The sequence below is a fragment of the Notamacropus eugenii genome, chromosome 2, assembly GCF_028372415.1.
Source record: "Notamacropus eugenii isolate mMacEug1 chromosome 2, mMacEug1.pri_v2, whole genome shotgun sequence".
In the NCBI taxonomy this organism is placed as follows: domain Eukaryota; kingdom Metazoa; phylum Chordata; class Mammalia; order Diprotodontia; family Macropodidae; genus Notamacropus; species Notamacropus eugenii.
In genome coordinates, this window is record NC_092873.1 from 341,987,883 (window position 1) to 342,005,958 (window position 18,076).

Sequence of the window (18,076 nt, forward strand, 5' to 3'; positions counted from 1 at the left end):
ACTAATTCAGACAGTCGTGTAAAGAACAAAACAGCCAAATAGAAACCATGTACTGATATAAAATTAGGCAGGAACTTTGCTATGCTCCCTTTCTATCTTTTGGTTTCTGATTGTTTTACAAGACTCGGTAAGTAAGGCAACGTTACCACCAAGCAAGGGGGTGGAAAAGGAACAGGTTGATTTGTAAGAAAGAGCCCTCGCCTGAGAAGGTACTGAGTATTAGTCTAATTTCTACAACAATCTATTGTGGAATCATAGGGAAAAAAGACTTAATTTCTTTGGGTAAGTGGGATACCTTGACAGTTTAATAAAAGGGTTCCAGTAGAAGACAGAGTCTGGTAAAAGCAGGTGACCATGTTCTCCTTGGTTTTCAGGTGTCCGTTCCTGCACAGAACCACAGGGGACACTGAGCGACGGTACCACCTACGCTACTACAAAACTGGAATCTGCATCCACGAGACTGATTCTAAAGGAAATTGCACCAAAAATGGCCTGCATTGCGCCTTTGCTCATGGGCCCCATGATCTCCGCTCTCCTGTCTATGACATCAGGTGGGGCAAGCACAAGGCTGAGCTGAATTGGGCAAGCAGAGGTGGGCAGGGAGGGTGATTCTGCAGAAGGATCTGGGTGCCTTCCTGCAATGGAGGACAAATGAAGGGACAGTTAGAAGGAGGGTGGGTAGACTTTGTCACTAATCTAGTGTTCCCCTGTGGTGACCATATTCTCATCTGTCTCTGCAATCTTATGCTCAACACACCTCCCATTCTGTGTCTTCTGTGTTCTCTTCCAAGGGAGCTCCAGGCAATGGAGGCCTTACAGAATGGTCAGACTGCATCTGAGGGGAATATCGAGGGTCAGTCAGCTGTGGCTGCAAGCCATGCCATGATAGAGAAAATCCTTGGTGAGGAGCCACGGTGGCAAGGTAAGAGTCAGAAGAGCCAAGGCGTGGCTGTGCCTCTCCGTGGCCCTCCCTCCTAGTTGTGAACTTTTCCCCAGTGCATGACTGTCTATGGCCATGTTTGTGTCTTCACACAGGCCATTTCTCCATTCCAGAATGTTTCCCACCTCCTCCCTCTCTCTGCCAAGGCATACCCCTTCCCATTGTTAAAAATATTTGGAGTACCCCTCAAGGGACCCTGGCTGGTCTGTTTCATTCTGATGACTTCCTGGATTGCCCACTGTGTGGTTGGGCATTCAGACAAACACACATCTGGCTCTGTCCAGCTTCCATAAGTTAGAGTCTTTTACATGTTTTTCTTATATGTTTTCTTATGTCTTGTCTCCTTCTTTAAGCTCTAAACTCCTCAAAGGTAGGCGCTGTGTTCCTCCACCAGGTTGGCATGACTTCAGAGGACAGTGAGACATTTGTCCAGTGGCCTGCACTTCTCACATTAATCCCAGGGAATAAGAGTTGCAGTGCCTAAGCACCCTTGAATACTGCTCAGTAGGCCAGCCTCCTGGGGATCTTCTAAGGCCACCTGTGGAGCTACTAGTGTGAGACTCTTGACCCAGTCCCCATGGTTGACTGAGCCCCGCCCTCTGTTCCTTTGCAGACACAACCTATGTCTTAGGGAATTACAAGACTGAGCAGTGCAAGAAGCCTCCTCGGCTCTGTCGCCAGGGATACGCCTGCCCGTACTACCATAACAGCAAAGACAGACGGCGGAGCCCCAGGAAACATAAATACAGGTCTCACCATCTAGGGAGAAATCCAACAGGGATTGGCTAAGCCAAGCTGCCAAGACTGCAGCTGTCTCCTCTGTGGGAGGGCGGGCCTTGGGGAGCACCAAGCGAAGGGCAGACCATCAGGGACCTGGTGCAGGAGGAATGAGGATCGGGAAAGGCTACCAATGACAGGGAGGTCTCAATGGGGAGGAATTTTCAGTGGCTAGAGCCAGGCAGACCACATGCTAGCTCTCCCCATGAGGTCAAGGTTGGGGTTGGATATAGAAGACAGGATGTTACTGGGCAAAGTGATGGTAGGGCAGGGGGCCTTTTCTATAAAATACAGACTGCCCTGAGGGAAGTGTTCCAACTGCAGGAGGGAGAAGTGGAAGGATCATCTCTATCTGTACTGTGTGGGAACTTCTGAGCCCCAGGACCTCCATCATCCTCCTTTACTGTCTCTTCTAAGCTGCTCTGCTTTCCTAGGTCCAGAGTGGAATCAACCTAGAGAACATTTCCTATCTCTTTGCATTTAATACTGTCTTTCTTAGTGATATTGTTAACATGCACACCCAAAATGAGTGGTTCTGTTTTTTATTTTCAAAAGCTTATTTTCTGATTGTCTGATTTTTAAGCCCACTATAAGGGAAAACCTCCAATGGGAAGGAATCAGTAATATCCATTTATTTTAGTCTCCCTATCTGTAACTTTCACTTTTATATCAACTCTAGCCTCCCTTCTTTCTGATTATCCCATAGTTATCCTGACCTACATGTGGACAAAATCTCTTCCCTTTAGTTTAACCACACTAAGGTTGGGGTTTTTTGGAAGAAACTGCTTAGCACAGCAAATGTGACTGGGTAACACAGTAAATACAGTGTGGCCACAGATTGTCTTGACTGGCACAGTTCTTGGGTCTTGTTCCAATTCCTCCCATCCTCCTGAACTGAGGGACCCTGATTGAGGAAGATATTTCTCTTTTGGGCTCCAGAGATTCCATCTCTGAACTTCAGGCCAACTTGCACTGAACATGAAGTCACTGTCTGTCCTAGAAGTCATATCTCACGTTTAGCCTGTTTCCCTCTGTCTGGGCCAATTTATCCTAAGGATATTTATTCTCTAGCCAGCTGTAATAATCTGGGCTGAAGCTCAGCATCTTGCCCTAGCACCCCTCCTAGCAGAATGGTCTCCTTGGGGGGCACTGTCATTCCTGGAGCCTGTTCATGTGACTTGTTTCAATGCTTCAGCCCTCTGGGTCACCCCCCTCCCTCCAGTTCCTCTAATTTCTTGATCCTTTGTATAGTTGTGGATACTCCCACAACCTGAGCCCCATTGTTGGACCCATCTTTTCCCCACTTAGGTGACTAACTGCTTCTTTCCCCAGCTTTTCTCTGCTAACTTGTTCAGTAGCTCCCCAGGAGAGTGGTTTTCCAAAAAGCCTTTTATAATTTTTCAATATCTGAAATTTCTTAAGCATATGATAAGAATAACAGACACTTTGCTCCAACAGCAAGAGCAAAAAAGTAGTTTTCACATTCACAGTTATTTTCTGTGGGCCCCTGTTCCTTTGCATGACTCCTTTTAAAGGTGGAACAAAGGGAGCCAAGTTGTGGGTGAATTTCTTAGACATCACACCTTTTCCTCTCTGTTACCACTGCTTTTATGAGCACATGTGCACACATGCATGCACATACACACAAACACACATACCTCAGAGAGAGGCTCATTGTCCGCTCTGTCTCCTTCTCGTTGGCCTAGGTCCTCCCCTTGCCCAAGTGTGAAACACGGGGATGAGTGGGGCGACCCTGGCAAATGTGAAAATGGAGATGCCTGCCAGTACTGTCATACTCGAACGGAGCAACAGTTCCATCCGGAGGTATGAGGGCAGCACATCTCCCTTCCTTTCTCCCTCCCAGAACCTTCCTCCTTGGTTTTAGGGAGGGTTCCATGGGGTTTCAAGGCCAGGATACTTTGGTGGGGAGGATTATGCTGGTTTTGGATATCATAAAATGTCCCTCTTGGGCTATATTTTTCTCCCAAAGTTAAAGGCACCAAACTTCTCCTGGTTTTCATCATTATTATTAGTATCCCAGAACCTTTACACAGCAGGGGGCTGGGTACCATACAAAGAGACAAATACTGCTCCTTATCTCAAGAAACTTGCATTCTAAGAATGACACACTGACTCAAGGAGGCAGGTAACTAAAGGATCTTTAGAGTGTGAAATATAAATTACGAGCCATCGTAAGTTAGGCAGTGAAAGATCACACATCTCAAAGGGAAGGGTACTTGGATGGAAGGAAGTACATTATTAGGGTTAAAGACTGAGGAGAAGTTTTCATGATTTTATCTCAGGCCTGAATTATCCAGAAGGATTATCTGTACCAATCAAATGGCTGGCTAAATTCATTCCAACCATTCACTTGACCTGTGTGAACAAAGTGGTTCTCCTCCTGTAGAAGATGGATAGAAGTGGGCTACATGGTCTCCACTCAGGTGGATACAGAATTCATCAAGCCCCAGGCCCCAATAATCTGTGTTGAATGGATGGGATGGACAGCTCCCTAGGAAGAGCTATAGAAGACCACAGTGCTCCTTCCTGGACTCTATTCTGTTCGTTGTTCTTATAGGGGTCTCACCAAAGACCTAGAGATGAAGTTTGCCTTTCAAAAAAGCTGAGGAGGATAGTAATTAATGCTTTGGGTGACAGAATTGGGATTGTTAAGGAGAATATGACTTGCTGAGATCATGGACTAAATTTGATTAGATGCAGTTTAATGTAAAGTCCTAACTGGAGCTCAAATATGCAGAAGGCCTGACCAGACAAAAGTTCACGTGAAAAAAGTCTTCAGGATTCACTGTCTCACAAGCTTTATGTGAGTACCAGCATGGTAGCCAGAAAAGTGTTTGCAGTCTTAGGCTTCATGTATGAAAGGGTCATGTCCAGCTCAGAGTTATGGTTCCTATAGTCTGACATATCTGGAATGTTTTCATTCTGAGGTACCTCCTCGTACCTATCAGATTGGCTAATAAAACAGAAAAGAAAAATGAGAAATGTGGGAGGGAATGTGGGAAAACTGGGACACTTAATGCACTTAGTAGAGTTGTGAACTGATCACCAGGCATTCTGGAGGGCAATTTGGAACCATGCCCTAAAGAGTATGCTATAAAACCGTGCATACCCTTTGATCTAGCAATATCACTACTATATCTGTATCCCAGAGAGCTCCAAAGAAAAGGAAAATAGAACGTTGTTTTCAGTCTTGGGGTACCATGTTGTAGGAAGGACATTGACAAGTTGTCCAGAGAAAGTGATGAGGTTGGTGAACTGATTTAGAAATCACTATTATGGCATCTGGGAATCTTGTAATGTGGTTAAAGGAATGGGGCAGGGGGGAGGTGTGTGTGGTGGGAGTGGGGTACATTTAGCCTGGAGAGGAAAGGAGGTGTACATGGTAACTACCTTCAGATATTTAAAGGGATAGAGAAGAGATTTATTTAGCTGAGATCCAGAGGGCAGAACTAATAACAGTAGATGTAAGTTTCAATGGGACATACTGAGGCCTGGTATAAGGAAGCATCCTAGTAACCAGAGCTGTCTGTAAAGGTGCAGTGGCCTGCTCTCTGGCTGGAGAGTTCCCTGTGACAAAGAATACATGACAGAAAGGCTCCATGGCCCCTTGTCATGAGTGCTACAGGTTCTAGTTGGACTCTTATTACCTCTGAAGTCCTTTCTAACCATGAAATTTGATGATTTTGCCTCCCACCTTAGAGGGGTTGTTCCATCAGAATGGCTGAGCCAGGGCCAGCCTTTGGGAATAGTCAAATTAGTAGCCACCCTGTGGACAAACCCAGAAGAGGAGGCAAGGAGTCAATCTTTTGGACCAACCCTTCCTGAGGGGACCCACCCCCACCCTCCAGGCATGCTGCCTTGAGTAGAGCATTTCAGGTAGTAGGGGTAATATGTAGGCTGCTCTGTGGTTATTAAGCTGTGTTTGTAAGAGGTGGGGTAGACATGATAGAAGAGGCCTTCAGAAGGTTCGGAAGAGATGGAGGGATAAGGGTGGGAATAGACAAAGATAATGATCCCCAAGCCTAATGAGGCAAGGCTTGCACAGATGGATGACTCCTGGCCTGATTCCTTTTTCTGGGAGACCAGTGGGCAGAATGTGAGTCCCACCTTCTCCTTTATCCCGCCCCTGCCTAGCCTTTGCCTTTTCTCTCTCTCCCTCACCCCAGAGCCATAACCCTGCTTCCATTTTTCCTTCTCTAGATCTACAAGTCCACCAAGTGTAACGACATGCAGCAGTCGGGCAGCTGTCCCCGAGGTCCTTTCTGCGCCTTTGCCCATGTTGAACGTATGCTATGCCAACTATTTCTTGAAACTTGCCCCTCTCTCCCTCTCTTCCCATCCCCTTTAACTGCAGTGGTCATGGGAGAATGATCCCAGCAGCACTTCATGTGCAGCATACACCCTGGTTTCATTTGGCTTAGGGCCATTGGGATCTCCTGGGCTTCTCCAGGCTCAGCCTTAGCTAACCCAAGCTGTATAGCAGTCATGTAAACCCAGCAGGACAAAGAATCAGAGCCATATCTTGCCTGACCTGTTAGCCAGTGGTGATGAAGGTGGTATCCTCTCCCCAAAGAAGGTTTCTCATCCTGACAATGCAAAACCACTGGGCAATGCATCCTGGGGCTTGGGCTGCTGCTTCTACCCCCAATGGAGAAGTTTAAGCAATTGGAGGCTTCTCCCAGGATCCAGGTTGCCTTCCCTGTTGGAGCCAAGAGCATAGCACAAGATATCTCTGTGAGAGGAAGAGAAAATTTCATGGCATAGACACTAACCCTTTCCTGCCCTCCAGGTATAGGTGTTAGGAATGGGTAGAAGTGTAGCCTCCTGGTCACAGATTGAGATATTTGAGTCAAGGTCTGGGTTGCAGGTTCTGTCATCCTTGAGGAGATCCCATTCCACTATGAAGAGCCTCTGGGTGAGTAGGGAGGTCTGGATAACACCTGTCTCTCACATCTGTTACAGAGCCCCCCCTTGGTGATGACTTTCAGTCTTCTTCTGCTGTGTCCAGTCCCACACAGGCTGGCACTGTGATGTACATGCCATCAGCAGCAGGGGACTCGGTGCCTGTGAGCCCCTCCAGCCCTCATGCCCCAGACCTTAGTAATGTATGTGCCATGGCCTTGAACAGGCTGAAGAGTGGGGGAAATGGGGTCAGGCAGAGTGCAAGGGATACCAGTACCCAATAGTAATTGACAAATGGAACTAGAATTTTACCTTCCCTAGAAGGGCCTGAGGGGAGGGAGGAGGAAAGATGGAGGAGGCTTCGATATACACTTAAACAGATGATATCAGCAGTCCCCCCAAAACACAAGTCAGTGTGTTTTTGTTTGGATGAGACAGTTCATTCCACTGCACCTGAGTCTTGACACAAAGCCTTCCTGGTAAAGCCAACTGGTCCTTACCAAGAGCCTCACCTCCTATTCACCCCTTAGTAAACAGAGCCAGAACCTTCAAAATAGGGATAGGAAGAGGAAATGGTCCTCCTAGAGAGGTGGAAGGTCTGTGATGTGGAAACCTGGAGAGGGGGCAGGCTGTGCCCAGTCAGTGGGCAAGGACTCTGAGGAGAGGAAGAACCTAACCACCCTTCCATCCTAGAAGACCCATATGACTCCCTCCACCTAAGCAGGAACACTTTGTTCTAGAGTTATGAACATGGTCATATGACCTGTGTCCTTACTCTTCTCATCTTTTCCCTATAGATACTTTGTAGGAACAGCAGTCTGGGTAGCCCATCTAACCTCTGTGGCTCTCCTCCGGGCACTGTCCGAAAGCCACAGAACCTAGAAGGTATCAGTTTCCCTGGGGAAGCGAGCCCAGCACCTGGTAGCTACAAGAAGGCACCTGGCTTTGAGAGGGAGGACCAAGTTGGAGCTGAATATCTGAAAAGCTTCAAATGCCAGGTAGGGACTGGTGGGACAGAAGGACAATGCCTGATAATTACTGAGAGAATTGCTGTCCCTTAGGCAGAGGAAGGTGGCTGGGAACCTGAGCTGTTAATTAAAACTGAGTATGTGTTCTCCAGATTTGTCTAAATCCAGCATATATTACATAACCATTTAAGTACCTGTGTCTACCATGTCCTCTGCTGGGCACAAGCACAAATATGTGAATAAGTTAGAATCACTTCCCTCAAGGAGGTCAGGGTCTAGTTGGGGAAGATAAGAGGCATATAGATGAACTCAAAAATAGAATCAGGCCTGTATGAGATCAAGGAGGCTGGAGAAAGTAGGGAAAGTTGCAAGGAGGAGTTGCACTTGAATTGGGTCTTAAAGAATGGGTAGAATGTCAGCAGGCACGTATATTTGGGGGTGGATGGAGGGACTCGGGAGAGGAAGGATAAGTTGTCTCCCAAAGATAGTAAAAATAATGAGCAAAAAAGCAAAGTAGAGACTGGAAAGTCTAGGATAGTAAGGATCTAGGAACAATCCAGTTTGGCAGGAGTCTAGATTACTTGAAAGGCAGTAGTTTCAGGTAAGACTAGTAAGATAGATTGGAGTCAGATGTTGAAGGGCTTTCATTGTCAAGACATGGCATTTGGTGTTTATTTGGTGGGCAGTGAGGAGCAACTGAGGATTTTTGAGAAGTGATATGACACAATTAAAACCTGTAAACTAGCAATATGAATCTGGCACTGTTAGGCCATGGAAGAGACTGAAAGCAGAAGGCCTGCCAGAAAGCTACTGAAACTGAGGGCACTGAACTACCCTGGCAGCTTCAGTGCTGGAGCAAAAACCTTACCCTTTAACTTTGATCAGGCTCTTCCTGGGTATCCATACCTTCTGTATAATAATACAGATAATAAGGGTGTACCCCGGGTGGGCCCTTATTAAATGACTTCTTTGCTAGTCAGGGGTAGATGAGTTTGGGTAACACAAAGTCCCTGCCCTCATGAAGTTTCCATTATTAATAATCTATGATAGTGCATTAGATAAGTACAGTAGAGAGTTAGAAAACCTAGGCCTGAATGATAGCTAAATTGAACAGCTATCTAAGCTTAGTTAGGGAGAATCCTATCCTGTTCCTCTCTCAAGGATGACTAAAACCTAGAGGAGAGGGAAATGCTAGTGATACAGTCCCTAATTTTGGGCCATTTGGTTCACTTTCATTATTCACAAAACACTTTCATAGTCATGATCCTTTTGATTCTCAAAACCTGTGAGTTCAGTGGGGCAGATATTATCGTTTAATTTTTTTTAAATAAGCAGTTTGTTGTTAACTTTGAACAACAGAAAAACCCATCAAATTTACATTTATAGTTAACAGAACAAACAAACAAAAAAAGACAATTTTTAGATGATGTAATGTCACTTACTCCCTCCTGTGTCCTCTTTCGTTGTATTACCATTATTTTAGACTAAGGGCACCTGAGACTCTTAGAGGTAAGTGGTTTCCTCAAGATCACTGGGCAAATAAATGGTAGGTCAGTAGAAAGGGTTCTGTGTGTGTTTGGGTTCAGGGGACAAGCTCTTGTCTATTGACTTGGTTCATTGTCTTCACCATTGCTTTTGTCCTCCCAATAGGCCAAAATAAAGCCCCACTCTCTGGAACATAGGAATCAGGAACAGCCTCTGATGCAGCCCAAACAGGTAATACCTATCTTCCAGCCAGGTATGTGTCCCAACAGACGAACGGTAGAGAACGAAAAATGAGGAAGCAGGGTCAAGGACAGATGTAAACTTCTGTCTTGTGACCTGAAGACCCAAGTTTAGATGAAAGAATGGCAAAGAGAGGTCATATCCCTCACCCTCATACTTTGTTCTTGCCCCGTTGGTAACTGGGATTACCTAAGGGGCAAGGTCTTTGCAGCCTCCGAAGGGATGCTCAGTAAATCTTGAGGAGACAGGGCCCTACCTAAGGCCTAGGAGGATAAGGGAATTCCCCTTCCCCTAGCTCCTGATTGCAGAGCCATGTGTACCTCTGATCTTCAGGCTTTTCTTCAATCCTTCACTCTTTTCTTGCAGGACATACTGGGCATCCTCCCAGTGGGCAGCCCCCTGACCTCCAGCATCTCTTCTAGTATCACTTCCAGCTTGGCAGCCACACCCCCCAGTCCTGCAGGCCCCAGCAGTGTCCCTGGCATGAATGCAAATGCCCTGCCCTTCTACCCTACTAGCGACACAGTGGAATCGGTCATAGGTAATGCCTTCTTTTCTAGGACCATGGCTAGGGTGGAGGTGGGGGCTGGATTCATGGCATCTAGGCTTCTGGGAAGACATGCAGACACAGCTTAGTTCTGAATTCCTTACCCTGGACCAAGACAGACCTCAGCATGGCCTTGGCAGAGACAAACCAGCTACTTGTCCTGTAGCATTATCATCAGTGTCATTATTGTTAGTCCAGATCTGGAATTTCGTCACCATAGGAACCTCCCAGTATGGAAACTCTTGCTACTGATAGAGATCAACAATGCATCTGTAATTTATAGCCTTGGAGAGGTTAAATGACTTGCCCATTGTCATGTTGGAGGTAGGGCCAGAGGGAGCACTTGAATACAGGCCTTCCTGACCTCAAGGCTGGCTTTCCTCCCTTTGTCACAGGCTGCCTCCAAAAAAGTTATTATTGAATAACAGTGATGTTGATATTTCACATTTCTATAGTCTTCTGAGGATTACATAACACTTCCCTCACAGTGATCCACTGGGGCAGGCAGTACAGCCCTTGCCCCCAATTTGTAGGCAGCTTCTCCTAGGAGGCCCTGTAGGAGCTCTTTTTATTTCCCTGACTCAGTCCTTCAGGAGCTAAAAGGGAAACATGATAGAAGGTACAGACCAGGCATCAAGGAACTCCTAGTATCCTAGCTCAGAGGTCAGCACCCAGGGACAGAGGCGGCAGGGCCGAGGATGGCTGACCCCCAAAAGATGGCAGGAGAACAACATGCAATCTGAGTCACTCTGTCCAACAGAGTCTGCCCTTGATGACTTGGACCTGAATGAGTTTGGAGTAGCTGCCCTGGAAAAGTCATTCGACAGCAGCACAGTGCCTCACCCAGGTGGCATCATGATTGGTACTTGGGGAATAAACATCTCTATGACGGGCAAAGGGAATGTGACTAGGCCACTGAGCATGTGCTGACCGCCAAAGAGCAGGGCTGAGCTCTGGGGCAGGCCAGACTTCCCCACAGGGCAGTGGGGCACATGCCCATGAGCTCCAGGAGTCACTCTCAATCACTGTGTGCCCTCTCAGGCACAGAGTAGCAGTGACCTGAGTCTGGCATTCTTCCTAAATGTCCCATCTCCAGGAATGTGTCCAAGCCTGCTCTAGGGAGGTTTGTCCCATCTCACTTTAAGCTGCCTTCTAGCTTTCAAGTTCATCTTTCAGTGAACTCTGCTGGGCCCTGATCTTTCCTTTCAGAATTGGGGGAGGGAGGACAGCATCTCTCCACAGGCCCTCCTTCCATGACCCTCTACCTAGGAGGGCCTTACTACTCTGAGACCTCCCTGAGGGTGGGCATCTTGTCTCCTCCTGGAAGCTCCACAGCTTTGAACAGGCCCAGGGTGGGATGAGGTGATTCCTTGCCTTTCCTCAATGTTGCCATCCCTCCCCCTCCCCCTTTCCTTGGCCTCTCTTATAGGTGGCAGTTTGTTACAGAGCTCTGCCCCTGTGAACATCCCTGGCTCCTTAGGCAGCTCGGCTTCCTTTCATTCTGCCTCCCCCTCCCCTCCTGTCAGCCTTTCCTCACACTTCCTCCAGCAGCCCCAGGGTCATCTGAGCCAATCAGAAAGCACTTTCCTGGGGACATCAGCATCACATGGATCATTAGGTAAGAGGGGACAAGGAATAGCTCTAAGGTGTGTCCTGTAGGAAGCCTATAATAAATGCTAGGGTTTTCTGCTCAATACTGTACAGAATAATTTATACTAACATGGGTCCTGTCCTCTGCAGATTTTTAGTTTAAGGCAAGCACTATGGTGAATAAGTCAACACTGCAAGAGGACACTAGGAGATAAGCCAGGCTATTTGCACTGTGTTTTCTGGCCCACTGAAAGACTGTCTTTTACCCAGGCACTAGTCTGCCTGAGGGTAGAAAGTCTTGTTGCCAGGTTGACTACAGGATGATAATTTTTTTCATTTGTGGCAGTTCTGGAAGATCATCTAATAAAAAATTATGGAGGGGTTCACTGGTGGGAGGACTACCCCCATTGATTAAACTAAAATCCATGAACTAAGTGCTGGCCCGAGCCTCTAGATGCAGATTAGCATGCCTAGTTGTCCTTTTGTTCAAATGGAAATATTCAGGGTCATTCACAACCAGCTAACAGACCGTCCTTCTCCACTGTCAGCCAAGAAGAGCCCAGCATTGACTCACACTCCAGAGGCACTAGAGATAAACGGAGTATCTGCCCTTAGGGTGCTTCCAGTCCAGATGGAAAAACACACTTAGAAGGATAACTAATGACACAGGGCAGCCTGTGCACAGGGCCCTAAAGGGAGAACAAATTTGCAGAATAATCCTAATGGTTTGGCCTTTCCCTGCATGGGTTCTCTGTATTTGAGCAGAACCTGTTGGCTCATCTGCAATCAGGTCTATACAAGCACACAAATGTGTCATTAGAGGGGTAGACAATAGAGGGAAAGCACTAGAATTTGGGATTTGAACAGAGAGGGGCTAGAAAGGAAGGCCAGTGGTGTTAAAAAGGTGCTAAATTCCTCATTGCTCTAGCAGTAGTGCAGTTATTAAGTTCTCCCTTAAGGTGAAACACAAAAACCAAACCAAATCCAGTCCCAGGAGCTTATACCCTATTATATGCCTTCTGCTCAATAACAACCCCTGTATGGGTGTCCAGCATCTCCTGCCCGAGTACAGGAGATGTACACCTTGTGGAGGGGCTGGCTTCTTACATGGGGATCTTGGTGACCCCATGAAACTGGTGGCTCCCTGATGTTGGGGATTGTGACTCCCTAAGCAGACTAAACATGCCCAAAGAATGAGAATCATATCTCCCTCATCCAACAGGGAACTAGTTGTCCAAGGAATCTTGTCCTCCCCCTGCTCCCTTTACTTGGAAGTACCTGGAAGGCCAGAACAAATTCCCTCATGAGGGAATTCCCCCTTGGGTGGGGTTTTTGGCTTCCATAGCAGATTTCAGTCTTCTGCAGAGTAGGAACTCCTATTAGAGTGGGTACCATCTGTAAGTCTGGGAGGCCCTTGAGGATAGGGACCGTGTGTCTCTTCTGAACCCCACCAGCGTTCAGTATAAGACTGCATGAAGGGGTTGTTCAGTCAGTGCTCTTGCCTGATGATTAGACCTGCAGATTAAAGACCCCCACACCAGGAAACTTAGTTGTGCCCCTAGAGCCCTTACTGTTAGGCTGGTGGGAGAGAGCTGCCCTCAACATACCCTCTCCCCCTAAAGCAGGTTTAAATGGAATGAACAGCAGTATCTGGGAGCATTTTGCCTCTGGGAACTTCTCCCCAGGCACGTCGCCAGCTTTTCTGTCAGGCCCAGGGGCTGCTGAGCTGGCCAGGCTCCGACAAGAGCTGGATGAGGCTAACGGGACCATCAAGCAGTGGGAGGAGTCATGGAAGCAGGCCAAGCAGGTATGGGGGTGCCGCAGAGGCCCAAGAGATCCAGGGCCACCTCCCCCCACTTCTGTCCCACGGGTCTCCAGCTTATGGATGTTGAATCTTTCCTGTTTTCATGGTGCAAGGATTTGGACTCCATCTCTAAAGCCCCTTCTAGGTCTGATTATGGCTCTGAGCCTTCTTTATACAAACTCTGGGGCTAGGGCTTTATCCACATGCCACCCAGAGAGGCCAGCTGGGTGGGAGTTGAGATTCTGTCAGAGTAGTCTGAAGCTTCCACAGGCAGCATGAGCATCTTCCTCCTCTTAATCAGACTAGGGTGGGAAGTGGGAAGAATGGCCGCCAGCCCAAGTGTGCCCTGGGGAAAGGCGAGAGGGAATCTGTTCGTTTTTGTTGTGGTGATCCCCAATGGATGGGGCTCTGTGCTGAACCCTGCAGGCTTGCGATGCCTGGAAGAAAGAGGCTGAGGAGGCCAGTGAGAGGGCTAGCGCTGCTGGCATGGAGTGTGAGCTGGCCCGGGAACAGCGGGATGCCCTGGAGGTACAGGTGAAGAAACTTCAGGAAGAGCTGGAGAGACTGCACTCTGGGCAGGACCCCCAGACCCTGCGCTCTTTCTCTGATCTAGAGGCCCTCTCGCTCTCCACCTTGTACTCCCTGCAGAAGCAGCTCAGGGCCAACCTGGAGAGAGTGGAAAAGGTAGGGGAGCCCCTAGGGCAGGGCAGGAGGAGCCAGGCTTGGCCTGAGACGGAGGAGAGGGGAGAGGAGATAGTGGCATGGTTTTCCTTGGGACCTCAGGGGAACTTTGATGGCTGACACCCTGGAGCTGAAGCCATGGGTCTTAAAAACCCTGCCTGGCAGTAGTACACCTGTCTGGCTTGGGTAGGGCATCTCTTGCTTTATCAGATGGCCTCTCTCTGCCCAGCAGGCTGCCAAGGGCTTGCAATACTATACCACTGGGCAGAGCATCAAGTCCAGTAGAGTTTTGATGATCGTTTGTGAGTACAGTCAAGCAAGGGCAGAGCAGGACAGAATAATAAATAACTCATACTTACACATAAGGCTTTAAGACTTGCAAAGTGCTTTTCTCACAGCAACGCTGTGTAACAATTATTATCCTCATTTTACAAATGGGGAAACTGAGGCAAAGAGAAATTATCCCATGCCTGAGGTCACACAGTTTGTAAATGTCACAGCCAGGATTTGAACCTTGTGTCTCTTGATTCCAGGTCTAGTACTTATTCACACTACCTTCCTAAAAATAGCTGGCATTTAGATAGCTCTTTTAGGATTGTCAAAGCCAATATATACACTGTTTCTTTTCACAACTGTGTGATTCATAGTTAACTGGCTGCCTCTGTACCCCCTTACTCTAGCCTGTTCCATGTTTCTTCCCCTATAGACTTAGAATGAAGTGCCAATTCTGGGAGAGAACCCACCCTCACCTCATCCCTGGGATTCCATTCCCAGAAACAGAACAGATCCTATCAGTCTTCAAGAGCTTTTGGACCCACTTGACCTAAACACTGCCCAGGGTCCTCCCCAGGGTTCAGGGTCCCCAAGGGACCTAATCACCTGGGGCTCGGGTTTGCTCTCCATACGTCCCATTCTGGGTCCTCACAGGAGGTGCTGGACCAAGCTGTTGGCCAACCTCCTCAGATCAACACTCCTCCATGTGAGTGACTAAGCTGGATCCTTCACCACAAAGAAGCTCAGCATCCTGATAAAAAGAGAGGAACAAGGGCAAGTCAACCAAAGCCAAGAGCAAAGGGTTCTAAGATTCTCTTGCCTGTACCTCTGAAAATCCCCTTGAGAGCCAGAGTATTGGGCAGAATGCCTAGGGAGTCAGGCCATTCCCTGCTGCCATGCTGGGGGTGGTGGGCAAGGGCAAGCACCCCTTTCCTTCCCATTCACTCATTCATTTTGCATGCATCCATCCATGTGTGTTTAGCACTGTGCTAGATCTGAGAATGTAGAGACAAAAAGGGAATCAGCCCTGCCCTCAAGGAGCCTGCCTATTATTGGAGGAAAAGAAAGCACAAACACTTTTGCCCCCAACTGGAACAAGCTGCTCTGTTGGAAAGGACCACCCTAATCTAAACTATGGCTCCTGCATCTCCTTTTTCTTTCCTTGGAGGGAGGACGAGCATCTTTATGGTTCAGTGGATAGAGCGCTAGACCTCGAGTTGACACAGTGATGGGATTGACTCTTGCCTCTAATATTTATTAGCCATGTAACTGTGGGCCCCTGTAGGACCCTCCTCAAAGGATTGTCTTAAGAGTAAAATGAAACAACGTTAATAAAGCACTTTGTAAATCCTTAAGTGCTCTATGATCAAAGCCCATTATTAATATTGGAGAAGAAGATACTTCTTGGGGAGCTGATGAAGAGCAGGCCACTTTTTCCTTGGTCCTTTGTGAACACTGGCTCTTCTTCACCCTCAGGTGGTATTCCAGATGCAGTCACCTGCAAAGTGTCTCAAGTGTCAAGAGCAGCATCGGGTGGTGCTGCAGTGCCAACACACTGTGCTGTGTGAGCTGTGTGCAGAGGACAGCGAGTGCCCCGTCTGCCACCCAAGCTGTGCCCGCCCTCCCCTCCAGTCATGACCCACCGGGCCAGACAGCACATAGAACTTTTTAAAGTACATATATATATATGTGTGTGTGTGTGCCTGTGTGTGTGTGTATGTACATACACACACACACAGGCACACACACAGACACACACACACATATATATGTGTGTCTGTGTGTGTGTGCAAGGACAAATGTGTGAAGGGTGTCTGTGTGTATATCTGTATGTAGATATAGACACACACTTAAAACAGAGCTGAGTTACCAAGCACTTTTAAAAGAAGATTTTGCAGCCCTATCCTTGCCCACTCCCCTCCCTTCCCTACTTTAGAAACAAATTTGTCTCCTCACCCCACCCACAAGCCACTGTGGCAGAGTCTCTTTATGTCTCTTTTTTAAATTTAGGAAATAACTTTTTAAAAATCCTTATTGGGACTAAAAACAGATGGGAAAATTGAGGGGGGCTCTTAATTGGAGGAATAAAGTCTAGACCCCTGGGGAAGCAGAGGCCCAGAAGGAGTGGTCCTGTCCTAAGGCCTCCCTGCCCTGACCTGAGGGACCATAGATGCCAGTCCTGGTACCATCACCTTTTTAAATTAGTAAACTTTTGGAATCCTGGCAGGGGATGAGGTGATGGTGGCTTAGAAACTTCCACTAAAGTGAATTGTATTTTTTAAAAAGCAGATTTGTGTTCTAATCAGCAAAAGAGCTGGCTGGCCTCCCGCCCACAAACCCTGGGTGGGTTTCCCAGAACTTAGAGGTGTCTCAGTATTCCCTTGTGCTGGCAGAAGGTTAAGAAACCTTTGCCTCTTACTAAATGTTAGAAATTAAAAGGGTGTCAGGGGAGAGAAAGCCTATTGTCCTGAATAGTTCCTTTCCTGTGTGTTGTGGAAGGATTGGGGGGGAGAATGTGGCAGATTTAGGGTCAGTGGTGCTCTTTTGTAATCTTCCCTCCTCACTAGCACCTTTATTGGGGCCCCTCCTAGCCCAGTGCCCTCCATTCTCACACCTTCTAATCCATGTACAGGTCACCAGTTATGTAGTAACCAGGACTTGGGGACCCCCATACTAACACAGCATCCCCAAAATCAGGGCCCCCTTCCAGAAAACCACATTGCCAAGTGTCCAGTGGGCATAGGAGTAGACGTGCATGTGTGAGAGCCTACACTCACACTTAATGTGTAAATTTGTGGGCTTTTGTGTGTGTGGTATGGGCAGGGTGTTAACAAATTTTGTCTAGGCCTTTGTTTGGGCCCCAGCTCCATATTTTTTGCATTCTGATGACATGGGGTGGATTGGGGCCTGGCCCAGGAAACTTTGTCTCTAAGATTGCTATCCAGGCTGGTACTAATCTTTCTGTGCCCCCCTTGCTTTGCCCTCTGTTGCCCCTTCATATGCTCCACCCTCCTCCCAGGCCTTAGGCAGCTACTTGGGGAAACCCCCAAACTGGAGGAGGGTGAACTGCCCTTCTGAGGCATGAGCTGAGGACCAAGGGCACTGGAGCACACAGCCGCAGTGCTCTGTTTTCCCTGCCAGGAAGGGGGTGAAGATGCATTCCCAGGTGCTTTCCAAGTGCAGCTGTTTTTCAGTCACTGTTTTCAGTGAGGATGTGTGTGTGTGCATGTGTGTGCGCGCGTGTGCGTGCGTGTCTAATGTATATTGTCTTAGCTTCCATTTTAAAAATTCTTTTGTACAGAGAGATACTGGGGCTTGCGGGGGGGAGGATGGTTGAAGATGGTGGTGACCCTGGCATAGTAGCTGGGTCTGTACCATGTGATGGGGGTGGAGGAAGAGGGCTGGGTCAAGGGCTTCTCTCTTCCTCTTCAAGCCCCCATGGGCTCAACAGAAAAAGGGCTTTTGATGAAATAGATGAAATTTTTCTCTTTTTAAAAAAGATACTGAAACAAACAAAAAAAAACCCTCCCAGCCATTGGAAATAAAGTATGAAATTGAAGTTATAGTGAATTCATACTTTGGGAATGGGGTCTTCCAGATCATGTTGGGTGGGATAGTAGCTGGGCATCAGTACAACCTCCATAAGGCTTGAGCAGGGGCCAACCAGGACCTTACTCCTCAGACCTTCCAGGGCTCTTGGTGGACCTTTGCCCCTTGTCATAGGAAGAGCTCTCCCTAAACTTCCTTTTCCAGGCCTAAAAACAGAGCTCTTGGCACCAACCCTGAGTGCAGCCTCCTTAGGCTCCCTCCCAGGTGCCTTTTTTCCAAGTGTGGTTCCAAAGATGGCA

At 47.8% G+C, this 18,076-nt stretch overlaps 1 protein-coding gene across 8 annotated transcripts in view; it reads left to right on the forward strand.

Moving 5' to 3' along the window:
- The window catches only part of UNK (unk zinc finger), a 40,340-nt gene extending 22,553 nt beyond the window's left edge, over positions 1-17,787 (forward strand). For 2 of the 8 annotated variants that reach the window (XM_072645730.1, XM_072645737.1), the window contains exons 3-16: positions 375-551; positions 792-922; positions 1,554-1,689; positions 3,424-3,541; positions 5,939-6,023; positions 6,701-6,843; positions 7,438-7,638; positions 9,259-9,324; positions 9,700-9,874; positions 10,641-10,742; positions 11,310-11,498; positions 13,093-13,277; positions 13,701-13,958; positions 15,705-17,787. In XM_072645730.1, the coding sequence (XP_072501831.1) occupies positions 375-551; positions 792-922; positions 1,554-1,689; positions 3,424-3,541; positions 5,939-6,023; positions 6,701-6,843; positions 7,438-7,638; positions 9,259-9,324; positions 9,700-9,874; positions 10,641-10,742; positions 11,310-11,498; positions 13,093-13,277; positions 13,701-13,958; positions 15,705-15,866 (2,128 nt within the window). In that variant the 3' untranslated portion in view covers positions 15,867-17,787. Of the gene's footprint in view, positions 1-374; positions 552-791; positions 923-1,553; positions 1,690-3,423; positions 3,542-5,938; positions 6,024-6,700; positions 6,844-7,437; positions 7,639-9,258; positions 9,325-9,699; positions 9,875-10,640; positions 10,743-11,309; positions 11,499-13,092; positions 13,278-13,700; positions 13,959-14,661; positions 15,584-15,704 lie in introns of those variants that run through there. The other 6 variants (XM_072645735.1, XM_072645731.1, XM_072645732.1 and 3 more) reach the window with 6 other exon arrangements.
- Positions 17,788-18,076: the final 289 nt, after the last annotated feature.